Below are 16,652 nucleotides of genomic sequence, written 5' to 3'. Positions count from 1 at the left end.
TTGATGAGTGGCTGGGTGGAGAAATACTGTCCATTTTTGCAAATAAGGAATGCCACAACAGAGCACTTTTGCTAGTGTGTCAAGATATGAATGAAAACCATTTGCAGAGAGATGGAGGAGCAAAGAGATCTGAACCTCCCAACAACTATAAGTAGTCTCATCTTGCCTTTAAATAAAGAGACTAGAGCCATCACTTAAGGATGCAATATGCTCTTTTCCTCAGCAGCATCTGCCTCGCATTCGGAACCAGTACTGTGGCAATTAGCTAGGTATAAATTATGTGGAGGAACAGCTGAAGAAGATCAAGCCAATGAAATGGTTTTCCTGAGGGTCTCAGTGACAGCAGGATTAACGCCTGTCTAAAGGGTTCCCAGTGAGATTACTGGCTCCTCTTACCTTAGTCCTTTTTCAGACATCATTAAGGTGCTACTCAGTCTGTCAGAGCAGGAAGATATTTCTTCTAGTGCTGCACTGAGCCTGGAATAACTAGGACTTGCTGTGAAGGTTCCAAGTAGAAGGCAAAATGTCTTCAAACTGTGATTGTAGCAGGGACAGTGTGTCAAACAAAGCAGTGGTGCTTTGGTGAAGCTTTTCCCTATAGATGGGGCTTCCCAGAAATCCTGCTCTAGCATTGCAAACAGAAATGCTTGTGTGCAGAAACCAGTTGTGCTATTGGCCCCAAATTCTACTGTCTGCTTTGAGATACCTGCTGTGAGCAGGCGAGGTCCAAGAAGCCCTGTTTGGAGGAGCAGAGGATGTTTGAATGTTGGCTGGAACTGTTTAGCCACCTATCACAGCAGGATGGCAAGGCTTTGCAGAGCAGTAGGAAAAGAGGTACATACGAGAAAGGTGGAAATTGCATGTCTATCACCACCACCACTTTGGGGGAGAATAGGAAACAAAGGTAAAAGGACAGAGTGAGTGGAAGTTGCCCTATAGAGTAGGGCGTTCCCATAGATCTCTCAAGAAAAGCATAGTCTATGATTTGCTAATTTCTTTGCTTTCTGCTGTTTTGAAGGCTCTTTCTGTGTGTTTATTCCATTACAATCCTCTGCTTGGACTCAGCGGAGCTGAGCAGGCTGCCTTGGCTTGGAGCTTGCCACCATTTTCAGATCAAGACTGTTAAGAGGCACATGGATGTGCAAATACAGGTCAGGGCAGGAAGTGCCATCCTAGTGCTGACGGATGAGGCTGATGGCTTGGAGTCTGTCCCTCCTGCCTGGGAAGGCAGCTGTGACAGCTCTGAAATGGTTAGCAACGGTGTTACTGATGCTCAGATACTTGCCTGCCTCTTAATCAGCACTCTAACTTTCATTGCTGCCTGGCTGAGCACCTTCTTCCCTCCCTCATCTGCTGAGCTAACACTGTTATCATTCATAGGCCTGCAGGACTCCTCCCCAGGGCTGGGACCTTGTCTTCAGTCTTTGAGGAGAGCCATTGACTTGCTTGGAAAAGGAGCAGTGAAGAGATGTGTAGGGTAGTTCCTGGCTGAGCTTGCAGGGCTCTTGTGACTCATCCTAGTGAAAATCACTGCTGCTGTTTGTGTGCCGGGGGATGCTTCCTAGAACAGTGCAGAATCACTGCTTGGACGCTTCTATCTCTATTTGCTGTGGTCTAGAGCTTCTCCGAAGAGGCATAGGCCAGCTGACCTACCTGTCTCTGGTGGTATGCATCTGGGGCTGGGCTGCTTACTGGCTTATTGGGAGGCTTTCAAGTGGATCTCAGTTTGCTACTCTGTTTTGCTACCCCTTGCAGCCCAGTCCTTTTTAGACTGTTTCAAGCCAAACTGTCTTGTTCATTAGGTTGATCTCTGCATGTGACTGGGGACTTGAAGCTATCAGGTTGGGGGAGCAAGATGGATGGGATCTGATTACGGACATCTAGATAGCACTCTTCTCTGCTGGAGTGCTGCAACTCTGGTACCTGGCACTATGTCCAGGAGAGCCCAGGGCATGCTAGATGTGGGAATGGATACAGAGCTCATCAGGCTGCGTGCTCTGAGCTGATGTCTCGCTCCCTACTGCGCTGAGTTCAGAGCAGGCCTAGCGAAAGCCCATGCCCTGGATAGTCTTGCCTTAATGCTGCATTACTGTGCGTTGTGGAGGTGGCAGAAGAAGCACAGAGAAAGCTGGGTTGTGGGAGCATGCCTGGAGCAGCCAGAGGGCTGCCGGACACCCTCACATTGGCTGGCAGGGACAGAGAAGGAAGGCAGAAATAACCTGATCCAGGCTGGGAACAGGCCATAGCTTGCCTGCGTGGAGGTGATGGCATGGCTGCTTCAAGGTGGCATCCCCTGTGACTGTAAAATGCTTCCCCCCACCTTGCCTATCTCCTCTGTGGCATGATGGTTTTCATGCTGAGCCCGGCTGCTTTCCTGCAAAGATGACGAGGTCCCACTTCCACACCCCGCCAGCATCACCAGTTGACAAATCTCCCCTGCGAACACCAGGTACTGCTTGTGACAGTTTCCTATAGCAAATTATGTCTTCTGAGAAAGCCTAATGTAGTTCATAACACGAGAGGAGGTGTGTGGCAGAGCCATCTCTGGGAAGGGTGGGGTGGGAGGTGGTGCCTCTCCTTCAGAGTCACTGTATTAATGCAATGTCAGGCCTTGCCATGTGTACCCTTGGCCTGAGACAGCATCTCGTGCTTGCAGCAGCACAAGCGGCGGGTAGTAGCTCGAAGCCATGGGGTCACTTGGTGGCTAACAGTAGTTTCTCAGTGGCCAAGGCAGTGGTATTGGTACAGCCATGAGCAGGGCGTGAGTACCCCGGGAGGCATCGGTGTGCTTGTGACTCAGTGGCAGCTGACCCTGGGGCATTTGTTCAGTTAGGGAACAGGAAAAGAGGTCACCTGGTTCCAAGCTCAAAGGCAAGTCTACCTGACCTGCTATGTCAGCAGCAGGAACGTGGAGAGAGAGACAGGTTTTCCAAGCAACTGCTAACAAGATGGGATTTCATGGTCAAAGGCATCAACATTTTGCTACCCAACAGGGAACGAGAGAGGAGCCTCATTTTGCAAGCAGCAGCATGCAGGAAACCTCATGCGGAAAAAAGAGGAGAGGAAAGCTCCCTTTCAAATCTTTCTTCCTCTGTGTGAGTGTATAAATGTGGGCTGTGGAGTCTATTCCAGTGACTTCTCCCCAGGGCCTTGCTATCCTCTTTCTCCAGCCAATTTCATCTGTGACCTCGGTCAGTGACAAATACAATCCTAGCACTGCCTGACCTCAATTAACTTCCTCCTGGTCATACCACAGCTTAGGGTGGAATGATTCACACTCACTGGGGGAGTTGTTCACCAAAAGCTAGAAATGTTAAGACTTTTGCTAGCTTTTGGTATGGTCTGAGGCAGATGCAAACCAGCTAAGTAGAGCCAGGCTTCTCCAAAAGTAGTACTTGCCTAAGATAGACTGATTTTTAACTCTCTACATTGCCTCTCCTTATACTTAGATAATTTAACCCAAAGGCAGCAGGATACAGAGCCTGCATTTTCTTCTCCTTTTAAATCCAAGAGATCCTAAAATAATATATCTGCCTGCCCTGGGTAGCTGCTGCTGTTGTCTTGCCTTTGGCCTTACCCAGCTTCCTGGGTGCGTGAACAGCATCTCTAACGTAAGAAGATATTGGGCAGAAGAACATCAAGACCCCCAGCAACAATTAAAAAAATTAATTAAACTACAATAGGCCAATCATTTCTGGGTAATTATTAAGCTGTAAGAATTGCTAATTGTCTTATTAGCATTAAACAATTATGCAAATAATGGAAAACATACCATAAAAGTAATAAAATTGCCTCCCTTTCTTTTTCTCTCTCTCTTTTTTAAACCAATAATGAGAGTCTAAATTTAAAGGGATGCTTATGGTTTTACTTCCCAGGTTTTTTTCTGGCATATCTGTAGAGAGGAGGAAGACCTCTGATGACACTGCACAGGGTGAGTAGGGCATGCTGAACCCTGGGGACCGTGACTCTTACTGCACGCTTTGCAGTGCTGCGGCACCAGGGTGCTTCCCTTTCTGCGCCCACGGCAGCCACCCAGGCAGCAGCGTGGGGATATCTGGGTACCAGTGGCTTTGGAGAGCAAGGACAAGGAATCGATCGTGGTGCTCAGCCAGAACTGGAGACAGAGGATTTGAATCTTTGCACTATCACAGACTTTTTATGGCATGTCCGGTCCTGTTTGTCTCACAGATCCCCACCCTCCCCCAAATAAAGCACATAGTGCTTGAGGTTTGATCTGGGTGAAAGCAAGGCAAAGTATAGTTTTTCATGTGAATTCAGAGCTAAAGTGGAAAGTCCTGGGCTTTAGAGTTATTTTATCTCAGAGATTTTTATCTCAGGTTAGTAACCTGAGGTAAGAGCTGGCCTTTCTTCCTTGTAGAGATCTGCCTGGATGTCAGGGTTCAGCTCTATGACGAATGCTGAGCAAGTGGCTTTGTGTTGCTGCGAAATAAGGATAAAAAGTTGTTTACCCACATCAGCAGGAAAAGAAAGCTTAATTTATTCATGTCCACAGTGAATTTGGAAAAGGCAAAGTGCTTCTTTGCTTTAGAACATTATTATGGTTAATCACTAACAAATATTAGCAGTTTCCAGGCTTTAAACTCTGCTCTGCTGATAAGATGCAGCATTTCAAAGCAGCCAAGCCAGCTCCAGCTCTGGGGTGTGTCCTGCTCCCATGGTGATGCCATGGCAGATACGGGTCACTTCACCCAATCTGATGAACTAAACAGGTTTTGATCAGCAAAAGGCACCTTCACTTTTGCTTTCTGAAGCAGCAGTGAAGTTTCTGGCTCGTTGAGGAATGAAAGGCACATTCTGCCACAGCAGGGCACAGACCAAAGATCACCACTGGCCTGTTTCACCTGTATCTGAAGAGGAGTGGAGGTCACTTTCTGAAACAAACGCTTTCCCCAGATCCCCTTGGCATGCTGCTTTTTGCTCCCTGAAATTCTCTGGTGACCCACAAAACAGTTGTTTATGGCCTTTTCATTTGCCCTGCTCACCTGCTCTGTAGGATGCAGGATTTGAGCAGTCTCCCATCTTTGTAGCCTAGCAAGAAGTGACTTGACATCGATCTCCAGCCCATCCTGCACCTCACTGCTGAGGGGACAGTCTCACCAAAAGGTGAGAGGGACAGAGATTTTTCTTTTATGGTCAGGCATATACCTATGTGGCAGGACATACTTTGCTTTGATGCTCACCATTCTTGGTCCTTCAAGGTTTCAGCATAATTGATTTACTACTTAGGAGCTTCTTTGAGGTGGCTATCATGGACAGGTTTACAAAAGTGCCTCTTTCAGTAACTTCACGTTTCACTTTCATCTTCTTTCAGTGGAAATTCATGTTCAAACTTGAACTTTGTTCTAACTTTCTGCTGCTGCTTTGCTGGTCATATGGCAGCCAGGCTGAAGACAGGCTGACATCATGCAGAAGCATTTCTGTGTGAGTAGCTGTTAAACTGTTGGGGCTTTCCTTTCTCTGACTTGGGCCTTTCTGTGTCTGTGGAGTCAGCCTGGCTGCCTCCTGGGAAGAGAGCTGATGAGGCATGTTACTGATGAGACACACACAATTTTTCCGTCTTGTTTTGAATCCCTCAATTTAGTACAAGCCATTGGCATGGGATTGTATGAGAGCTCTTGGCTACAAAACACACTTCCTATTGTTGGGAGTGAACAGCACTGTGTACAGCCTACAGCAAAAATATGAAGTAGCTCAGTTTGATCAACTGATTTCCCAACAATAGTTAAGACATGACTTTTCTGTCTGTGATGTTGCATTCCCTCTCTTATGCAAAAACTGTGTTACTTGATTCTCAGTTTCATGAGGCCTCACACTTTCAAATGTAAGGAATTGACCCTTCCCCTTTCTCTTATCATGCTAACGAAAATTGGTTTATTTTTCTATTGCCTTTTAGGGTGGTCCTAGTCATACACTTAAGCTTTTCTCTACTAACAATAATATGCAGGTTACTGCCTGTGGGAACCACGACAAACTTCAGAGATAATGGCAGACAGTGATCCATACTACTAACCACAACCTTCAGAAAACATTCAACATTTCTGCACTACAGATCAGTATCTAGAAAGAGAGCTGAGAAAGCCTATAGGAGAGAGAGAGAGAGAGAGAAAAGGGAAGGTGTAAGTATAGGAGAATATATCACTTCACATTTTTGCCCTGTTGTTTTCCTAGTTCTCCAATAAGCTTCTGAACGTGTGTCAGAAAGGGATCTAGGCAAGCAGGCACCGTGCTCACAGGACGTGCTCTGCTCCATGAGCCTGCAGTGTGCCACAGATTGGGAAGCCCGACAGTGCACGGAAAAGCAAAGTGAGTGAGGGCAAGGTGCTGAAAATAGGCATGTGGATGTATAAGATTCTTCCAAGGGAAAGATGTAAAAGAGAGATACGATTCAGGGTTCATAACGATCACCCCACAAGGAACATCCTGGGAGAACAGCAGTTGTTGGTAACAGGTAAGCAGCTGCACAGATAGCTCTGTCTCCCTCCCTCCCCAGTTCCTTCCTCTAATGCTTGTTAGTTTACTTTTGGTGCATTAAAGACTCATTATGGCTATAAACTCCTGCAGGGCTCTCCTTAATCACCAACTAAGAATACTGCACAAGTTGCGGATTCCTGCATTCTGAAAAGCCATTACTGGGCCACTAGTGATACTGTTACTGTGTTAGCTGACTTGTTCAGCAACGCTGCTCTGGTCACCTTAGTGTATAACGGGGACCTGAGCCTTCCTGTGTACCAAAAGTTTAGGTTGTCTCCAACCTAACCTTCTCTTGGAACATACAGCATGGAGCCAGCCACTAATAGATTTTTCTTCCGGTGTCTTCAACCCTGGATGCCTTTCTGATATGGTTGTCTCGGTCAAACTCAAATGACTGGGCTCAATACCAGGAGGAATGAGGTGAAATGTAGTGGCCTGTGATATACAGAAAACAGCAGCTGCTCTCATAGTCCATCCTGTCTTTCTGCTCTGTGGATCCATGTCCCCTGCCACCCAGCCCCAGCTGCCCCTTCCCAAAGTGCAAGGTAATGAGAAAGGGCACAGCACAGGGGAAGATACTTAGTTTTTTTAGAGAATATATATTTGTTTAACATGACAATCTTTATTCTAACAAATCTGGCTTAACAAATCAATGTGATTAGTCCTATCTGGGCCATTAAATCTGAAAGTGGTAACTACAGATGTGTCAAAGCTAGACTCAGAAGCTGATTTTTCACTACTTGTACTACTACTGTTTGGCAACAACTCAATTTCTAAACATCGTTTGTTGTTTTTCCCAGTGCTGCACTATTTAGATTGCAAGCACTGCAGGGGGATGCATACTGCCAAACAAAACGGTCTTCGTGACTTAAAAAAGAAACCCCACAAATGCATTTCCTAAACCAATCACATCTTTATTTCCGGTGAAGGCCTCTTCCCTAAGTTACCTGATGATGGAGGATGGAAAGGGCTATTGCCCATCATTAGCCAGTTGGCTTTTAGAAACTTGCAAGTTTTATCAATCTAATTAGAAGATGGTGTGAAAATGGACTGGGATAGCTGAGCTCTGTGGGTTACATCACACCTGTGGTGAAAGTTTCCAATACTTGCAGGGAAAAAAAAGGATCTTGTAATGCATGTTTTCTCAAGAGGAAAAACTAAGTTTAAATTAATCCAGCTTTTTCTTCCTTTTTTTTTTATTGTTCCCTTGATAGTCCGATAAATTTTGAGTGCATGTGTTTATCCCTTGCTTTACAGAATATGTCCAATATTCAAGAGCAGGTTTACTGAGCCACATTTCCTGCTTGCCCCACCATGCTGTTATTGTTATGGTTGTGCAGCAACATATGCTAAGGCCTTATTACAAGAGATTCCTATAAATGGCATAAAGGATTAATAATGTATTTATAACACAACTTTGTTTTAGTATAAAGTGATCTATAAATTTGTAATAAATGTTTTATAATGTTTTTGTAGCCTGTTATAAATGATAAATGGGAGGCTATAGATGCCACATCAAATATTCATGCTGCATTGTGTGCATTATTATGCCGTTACTGTTCAGGAAACCATTAATAATAAAGTGAATGGAGATGTAAAAGTTGCTGACATGCCCAGCAAGCCATTTATAATGAAATGTATAATCCTTACCATAAAGTAAATACATTGGCCAGTGCTTGTTGATGAAATGAAAACACACTGAATTATTTGTAAGGTGTTTATATATTAATGTATATTATCCATATCGTGCCGTAGAAATGCTATTAATATATTATATGTATTATTAATTATCTTTACCTAATTTATAGGCAGCTTTTAGTGTTACCTTGTATCTTCTGCGGCTTTGTCAGCCGAACAAGAACGTATCTGGTGAGTTATTTTGTTCTGATGCGTGTGCAGCGGGGTGATTGCATAAATTAACGGTCCCTGAGCTCTCCCCGGCCGCGGCTAAGCCGTCCGGGGCGGGCGCGGAGCCCGTGCGGTCGGCTGCGGGCTCCCATCACGTTACGCAGCTCTGCCCGCCGTCGGGCTCCCTTGGCCGCGGGCTCCCTCCGCGCCGGGCACGCGGCGCAGCCCCGCCTCGTCCTCTGCGCCGCCGCCACCGGAGAGCCGCCGGGTCTGGGGGGGTTTATCGCGCTCAGACGACTCCCTTCGTCGCGGCGCCCGTCGGAAGGGGCGCAGCAGCGCCCGGCTGGCCCCGTGTTTCCGCCGCGGCGCGGGAGCCCGTCGAGGGGCGCGCGGGAGGCCGCGGCCTCGTCGCTCCGCGGCGGACACGGGGCGGCTGCCGGCCGGGGGGATCCGGAGGGATCCGGGGGGGATCCGGAGGGATCGGGGCGCCTCGCGTGGGCAGCGTGGCCGGCCGGGCTGCCCCACGCGCACGCCTGGAGCACGAGTCCCCTCGGAGAGAGCGCAAAGGCGAGCGGCCCCCCCGCGCCACGCGCGCGCAGCCCGCGCCGCGGCCGGGCCCGCCTCCCGCCCGCCCCTCTGCCCGCCTCCCCGCCGCCGCGCCGGCCCGCGCCCCCGCACGCCGGGCAGCCTCCGGCTCGGCTCGGCTCGGCTCGGCTCGGCTCGGCTCCGCTGAGGGGCTCCGCGTGGCCGCGGCGCGGCGCAGCGCGGGTGAAGGGGCGGGGGGCGGTGGGGTGGGGGTGGGGGGGTCGCGTCATGGCGGCCATCCAGAACCTGCAGCTGTGGTGCAAGCAGCAGTGCGAGGGCTACCGCGACGTGAGCATCACCAACATGACCACCTCCTTCCGCGACGGCCTCGCCTTCTGCGCCATCCTGCACCGCCACCGCCCCGACCTCATGTGAGTACCGCCGCCCGGGCGCGGGGCCCTCCCGCCCCGCCGACCCTCGCTCCCGCCGGCGACGGAGACGGGCCCGTCCCGGCTCCCGCCGAGAAGGTGCTGCGGTCGGGCAGCCGTCGCGTGAGACGGGAGCTTTGCTAGCTGCCAGGCGGAAAACCTCCAAGCAAATCCCCGCTCTCGCTCTTCGCTGGCCTCCCCCAGCCCCGTTTTTCAAGGAGTTGTGGAAGGCCGTGGCCGAAGCATAAACATTTGAAGCATGTCCTTGCTGTTGCAAAACGAGTTCAGACAGCAGTTGGGAAATGTTTCCTTCTTCGCTGTTTGTGTTTGTTTTGGCTCCGCTTTGGTTGCAGAGCCAAATGGCAATTCCATCGGTTATTAGTTAAGGAATAGATGCTATTTAAACAAAGTACGATAGAAGCGCAGGGGGTTTCCAGGCAAGCTGCTCTGCGAAGTGTCTAACAGGAGCTGTTCAGGAGAAAGCTTGCGCCTTCCCCGCAGCCCACTCACTCTTCCATGGGAACGGGGAAAGTGTCGTCTTTTCAGAGGAGCTCGTTGTGAAGGCAGGAGTGCGGTGGCTGCCGGATTCCTACAAATTGCTGGTTTTGCGTTTGGAGCCTGGTCCGTGGGAGGCAAAGTGCCTTGCATTCCTTGCTGGCTTCTTTGCTCATCCTATAGGCTTTGACCTGTCTCTGCCCAAATGTAAGATCTGGGTAGGCGTAATACCAAAAGAAGACACAAATTCTGTTTTCTTGGGTTTTTTTCTGGTCATTTTCACTTTGAGGTGGATCGAAAAGGGAGATCAAGGCAGGGGAGCAGCACAAAGATTTCCCTACAATATTGATTTAAGCGTTAAACGTCTTCCAGTCAAATGTAGTTGGCTCGTGGAGGATCAGATTGTGTTTTCTGTGCTTCACTTTTCTTCCTGCTCCTTGAATTCTGCCTTTTTCTTTGGGTTCTCAAGGCAGCCTGTCACATGTTTTTTTTTATATATGGAGATCTCGGTTGCAGATGTCTCCCTTCCTGTGGAAAGCCAAGGAGAAGACATCCTTCTGTTCTTGCCTCCCTTTTTTTTGAAACTTCTAAGAAACAGGAGCTGGCTTGAGCAGCATGCTAGGCAGGAACTTTAGGCACGCTGTCTGTGTTGTCTGCTCTTTGCTGGTGCTTGTGCAGTCACCATGGTGTTGCCGCATATGGTTTCCTGACATGTTGTCATTTCCATGTGACTCCAAATGTTTCTTTTCCTTCCTTTGATTCATAGTCTATAAGATATGAAATACCGGGGCAGAAATGTTGACGTTACTGGGAGGTGCTTCTAGAAGGACGGCAGCCACTTCCTGACAACTGTGCAGTTGGCCCATCTGGGATATGGATGTAAACAGAGGCTCAGTGACTTGAGAGCTTGAATAATCTTGCTGCACAATTTAACGAGTTGTTTATAATCCTTAAACTGTGCTCTAAGGGTTGTGGCTAGATTTGTCTTAAATGCCTCCCTGCTGTAGAGGGAAACCTTCCTTGTGGCATCTGTCTGTTAGTGCTGAATTGAAGAAAATCCTACCTGACTTTATTCAGGACCTTACAGAAGCTCTTTCTGATACAGAGCAGCTCAGTGAAGAGGGCATAAAGATTAAAGTAACAGAGAGTCTTTTATATGTAACTTCCTTTATCAATGATTGTGGTGTAAATGCAGCAAAACGCCAAGTGTATATATTTGGATGGTCAAAGTCCTGCTGGAAGGGAACCACACTTTGAAGTGGCTGGTGGACAAGGCTGCAGGGTGTCACATGTACCTTGGCTCCTCAGGCTGGATACTTGTGCTAATTCTCTGAATCTTCAAAAGACACTCAGAGTTTGTGGTGCACAAGCTGCTAGCAGGGAAGTGTGGCTATGTGTGTGTGTGGCTGTGACTCTGACTTCGCTGGGGACTTGAAGTGATTTATTCTGAGCTCCAGAAGCTTGCTTCTAGCAGAGATCCTAATTGGAGATTAAAAGCATCATACTGAAAGTAAAGCTAGAATAGAATAACTGGTGTTTGGAGAGCTCAGTGTATTTACTTGCAGAACACAATTCTGTCATGGCATCAGAGTTTTGCAACAATGTGTTTTCTGTCTTGGTTTACATAAGTGACATTCTTGGGCTGAGGAGTGAACAGTATGGAGAGGGGATTCTTGTTTGAGGAGGTTGGAGATGTTCTCAAGAAAATTTCAAGCAATTGCAACACGTGATCATAATCATGTACTTCTCTCACAGAGCTGAGAATACGTGGGTCAGAGTATACGCTGGTATATATCTCTTTCCTCTTTCCCCCTTCTAGAAGGCATATGGAGAATAGATAACTTCTTTCAAACTCGGTTTATGTCAGCCTGTGTGTTACCGGTGCATAGGGCAGGCTGTGTGAAATCAGAAATGCACTTCCCACTCACCCAAGAATTCGCAAATAGACTGGGCTCTGTCAGAGTAGGAACGCACAACCAAATTACTATGGAAATTCGTTTCTCTTTCATTCTAGTTGAAGAGTATTTCATACCCAACCCCAACAGGCATGCTTGCTTTATCAGGCAGGTCTGAGGCTGTTTGCTGGGATGAATACAGAGCACTGAAGTTTCTCTTGTCAGAGGAATGTAAAACTTCTTAGCTGTATGATATGGGCTCTGTTTTGTGGCTGCTGTGTGTGACGGTGTTGGCTGTGAGAGCTCTGACCAGAGGCTTTAGTGGTCTAAGTTTGATAAGTGAATTAGAAGAAGCAGAGGAGCCATGGTCTCATGCTCTTTCAGTCTGAAATAAGTGCCAGATGTTGAGGAAAGGTTTTGATTAAGCTCCTTCTGTTCATCCTGGATCTAGCTCTTTCCCAGATTTGTTAACTAGTGTTTAACTCAGCATTCTGGGAATTCACTGGTTGTGAAATCCCCCTTGGCGGCTGTGCACTCAGACACATTTGGTGGCTGGAGCTGAGCAGCTGCCTCCAGCAATGTTTCCTGGGTCATTGTCAGCCCAACTGGAGAGGAGGAGGCCATGAGCCTCAAACGGGCAGAAAGGGTGAGGAGCACCAGGTCTCCCAGCCACTACTAACCCTATGCTTGAGGTGCTTGCCTTGGCTGCGTTGAAAATAGGTTACCCGGGGTCTCCACCTCCTCAGCAAAGGGCTGAAGTGAAGCAGAGCTGCCTCCTGCTTGGCTTCTCCCAGGCTGTGTTTCCTGGGGAGGGTGGCTCTGGGATAAGGGAGACTCATCCTTTGTTAGTCACTCCCAGCAGCATGTCAGCCCTCCAGTGAGGTAAGCTGTGGAGCAGGAGTTACTGAGAGGAGGAAGAGAGCATGGGAGGTGTCCTCTGCTTGGGATTCCCAGCCCTCTCCTCAGGTTGTCTGTATCTCCACAAAGCAAACTGCTGAAAAGCGCTGTTCCCAGAAGAGCAGACTGGACTGAACCCTCTGTTTGAGGACGGTGTGCAGGTAGAGGATGCTTTTCTGTTTTTCAGTCATCCCTGGTACCGTTAGAGGCAGTGAGATTCTTTGGGACCTGCTTTGCCTACTCTAGCCTCTGGGCCATTTTCTGTACAGTCTGCTCCAAGGTAGCATTTGCCATGGAGTTAGTGCTCCAGAAGCAGCAGAGATCCCTCCCCGGGAAGCGTGTATGATCGGGAAGGACTGTGGCATGCTGTGTGAGCTCTGGGTCTGTGCAGCTGACGCAGGGGGTGGTCACAGAGATTTCTGGACATGGGAATTCCTTAGCCACTTTTTGCTAAAGAAGGACTGGAAGCTAAAAACTTTTCTTCTTGTCCTGTGCTAGTGAACATCGTTCTGCTTTGTTTCCAACACTGAGGCGCTTTCTTGAGTCAGATTTATGTTACCTCTTCCAATTAATTCAGTTGTGCATGTTTTCTCGGTGGAAAACTCCTACTTCTCCATTTGTATTAACTTGGCTTTCTTAGGATTACATTGGTGCAGAAAGCATTTGATATTCCAGGATAGGAGATGCACTGGCAAGATTGATTTCCTAAAGAAATATATGTAAGCTGTTCACCTGACTAGCCAGGGAAGGAGTGATGCTGGGGGGTCAGGAGGATCTTTAAATGGCTGTTTGCACCCTCTTTTGGGAACAGAAGGGGATTTAAAACAGTCACTATCAGAGTTTTAGGTTTTTAGGACTCTGTTCCATGCCACACAGCTGTGAAGCTGAACACTCACTGCTATAGCAAAGTGTTCAGCAGTGCAGGAGTGAAAGGCGCTGATGGGTGATAAATAGGTAGGCTCAGTATTTTTTGAGAATCTGGCACTGATCGTTTTCATACTCCTTCTGCATTTTGACGTGTTATTGCAGAGCAAAGCCTGGACTTGTCGTGGCATTGGATACTTTTCCAGTGCTCAGCCCAGTTTCACTGTGCTCACATGTGACTTCTTCCATTCCCTGTGTTCCTCAGCAGGGAACAAGGAAGCTGGATTTTCCCTTTGCTCTTCCAGGTGTTTTCCTATGTTTCAAGATATCCATGCTATGGATGTGCAGAATTTGGGAGCAGGATAGGGAGTGAGGCAGAAAGCTGCAAACAGCTCTTTGACCTGGCTCTTAAAAAAAAAAAAAAAAAGCTATTTTTCTTGCCTGATGCCCATTGTTTCACTGAAGCTTTTTAACTTGTGATTATTTTCATTGCTGTTTTTAATCTGTTGTCTCAGGGAAGGGAGATCTCCAGGCAGGAGCCTTTCTAGAAGAAAAATCTCTTAAATCCTTTTTGATTTTGCATAGGAAAGAATATGTGATTTAGAGCTGGGATGTGCCTTGTCTTTACATGCTTCTTGGAGGAGTGACTTTGACTTTGAGTCTTCTCCCTCACTTCCTGTTCACTCTCTCCTTATCCGGCATAGTGGTGCCTGCATCTAGATATGGAAAGCAAGGAAGGCGCTGCAGCCTGTGGCACGATAAGCAAGCCTATATTAAGGGGCCTCTTTTATTTATAATATAATGTGCCACTTTCTGTAGCAAGTAGATAAAAGACCTAGCTTGCTTCATAGTGTTACAAGTCATGGAAAAAGCTCCCCTGCTGCAATACAGATCATGTGTTTGCCTCATGAATAGATCACTTTGAGTCAGCTTTACCCTGGCTTTTCACACTGTTATCCTCCTCCCTTCAGAGCTGAGGGCACAAGGAGAAATCTGAATTTATTATAAAAATGTTGTTTGCAAAAACAAAAGTTAGTGGCGTGTTGTTTTTCTATTTCCTAATGGGAATTTCCAGTCAATGATACAAGCCTTTTGCTCCAGAGTTTCTGGCCTCTAGTTTTTGCTCTCTGCCAGCAAGTGCAGGGACTGTAAAGTGAAACTAGGTTATCAGAAGGAATTGACCCTGCCTGCTTGCTTGAGAAGAAGGAAGCAGTGTTGGGGAACAAGGCTGCCAGCTGATAGTTGGCTTTATAGTCCCAGTTTATCAAGCCATGGTCAATTTAAAAGAAATCGAATGGTAAATATTTCCTAAGCAAGGAACACTCCTTGCTATGGGTGAGGGCAGACCGAGGAAGCCAGAAGTGCAGTTTTGTGGCTCTACCTCCAATGGCATGAATTCGCTTTCCCCCTATATTTTTTTGCCTTTCCTTCCAGGTCCCAGTTCCTGTGTTCCCAGGATAGCACAGTGCAGAGCAAGAAGTGGCACCTGGGTTGGGCCAGAGAAGAGGAGAGCAAATCTGAGGAGGAGAGAAACATGGGGAAAGGGGAAGAGAGTAGGTGATGTCTGGGGACAGCAGAAGGGAAGAAGGATTGTTGACTTTGCAATCAGTAACTGGCTCTTTGTTTTTGGTTATTGGTTATGATTACAAGCCAAAGGTAACAGCCACAGGGAAAGGAGAATTAGATTTTTACAGGCAACTTTAATGTTATCATTTGCTACTACAGCTGTGTAGACAAAGGTGCTTTTCATGCAGGTTTTTGGTACAAGTTTTGTGGAGTTATAGCAGAGGAGGGAACAGGATTTGAAACCAAAACTTGGACCTGCAGCTTCTGGGATCAGAGGATGCAAGTTCATCAGAGAAATCTGTGATGCTTGTGAAGTCTGATGTATCCAAACCTACTTTGAGTCTTGAGATCTCTTTCTGAGCAGGCAACTTTGAAGAAAGGAGAAGGATATGGATGTGACTCTTTAGAAAGTACTCAAAAGTACTTTCCAAATTGTTGCAATTTGACTGACAGGCCTCAGTTAATTCTTTTGATGTGGGAGCAGAGCAAGGATTTTGTAAAAACGTGAGTTAAAAGTTGCTCCTTGCTGTCACTACAGGAGTCCTGAATCTGCATGCAATATTTTTGCATCGACTTGTCCTGACTGCAGGAGGCTGCAGAAGTCATCCCTGTGTGCTGAAAATGTGCTGTGGTGCCCGTCAACAGACAGCTGTGCCTGCTGGGTCTCCGGCGCATTTATGTCCCAGGAGATGCACCAGGGCTGGACTGTCTGGAGGCTCAGATGGGATCAGCTGTGGTACTCCCTCCACAGCATCTCTGAAAAAGCAGGGTGGAAGGAGGTGTTTCCTTAGCCAGTGAGGTTCAGAGAGGTTTGTGAAGCTGGAAATGAAGCAGCTTGCTCTGTATCAGCAACTTTATTTTTTTCTCCTCTTTCTGTATTTCAGAAACTTCAACTCCCTTAGTAAAGAAAATGTGTATGAGAACAACAAGTTGGTAAGTGAATTTACTGTTTTACCTCTGGTCTGCTGTACAACCTGGCACCTTACCTGCATGGTTTAGCAAAAGAAACCTTGCAAATGCACTGTGTTAAGTGTGCCATGTTCAAATCATTTGACTTACTGTGCATGCATCCAACCTTTTGACTTGAGTAGTAATGTCCAGGCTTGTTGGCTAAGCTAAAGCACCCTTAGACTGCTCACACTTCTTTGTTGGCTGTACAGAGATGGGTGTTTATGACTCTAGTGTGTCTGGTTTCCTCAGGGACCAGCTTTGTCACTGTCTCACTTTGTGCAGATCTGATCGCTCTGCTCAGAGAGCCCCTGTTCCTGTGCGTTGTTCCTCACCTCTTTGGTAAGCCTATATGCTCCAGTGCGATCTGTGAATGGAAGGTGCTTTTGAAATCCTGTCTGATCTTGAAATGGGCATAGACTTTTTCCAAACGGAGCCAAGGAAGAACCTGGGATGTTGTGAAGGGATACCAGGGGCGAGGCTGGTGCTTGTGTTGCTTCTCCGTCTGCTGTTGTGATTTTGAGCTGTGCTCAGGTTAGTTGTGGCTGGAATAGAGCGGGAGGATCAGTATTCTTATAACACCAATCTGGTCAGGCCTCAGCTGTGGGAATAACAGGGTGCAGAGAACTGGCTTTGAAGGAAGTGCTATCAACAGAAGAGAGAAAAGGGAACTGACTCCAAGCAATGAGTGTAG

At 47.4% G+C, this 16,652-nt stretch overlaps 1 protein-coding gene across 4 annotated transcripts in view; it reads left to right on the top strand.

The window, feature by feature from the left end:
• The first annotated feature begins 9,153 nt into the window (after window positions 1-9,153).
• The window catches only part of MICALL2 (MICAL like 2), a 32,781-nt gene continuing 25,282 nt past the window's right edge, over window positions 9,154-16,652 (top strand). For 3 of the 4 annotated variants that reach the window (XR_009959970.1, XR_009959971.1, XM_062588205.1), the window contains exons 1-2: window positions 9,154-9,296; window positions 15,895-15,943. Coding sequence is in view for 1 of the 4 variants with exons in the window: in XM_062588205.1 (XP_062444189.1) it covers window positions 9,154-9,296; window positions 15,895-15,943 (192 nt within the window). In the remaining 3 variants the exon portion in view is untranslated. Of the gene's footprint in view, window positions 9,297-12,712; window positions 12,742-15,894; window positions 15,944-16,652 lie in introns of those variants that run through there. The other variant, XM_062588206.1, reaches the window with a different exon arrangement.

Source organism: Rhea pennata, chromosome 15 (assembly GCF_028389875.1).
Source record: "Rhea pennata isolate bPtePen1 chromosome 15, bPtePen1.pri, whole genome shotgun sequence".
Taxonomy (NCBI): Eukaryota; Metazoa; Chordata; class Aves; order Rheiformes; family Rheidae; genus Rhea; species Rhea pennata.
The sequence above is the reverse complement of the archived record's forward strand: the minus strand, read 5'-3'. Positions and strand labels throughout refer to the sequence as shown.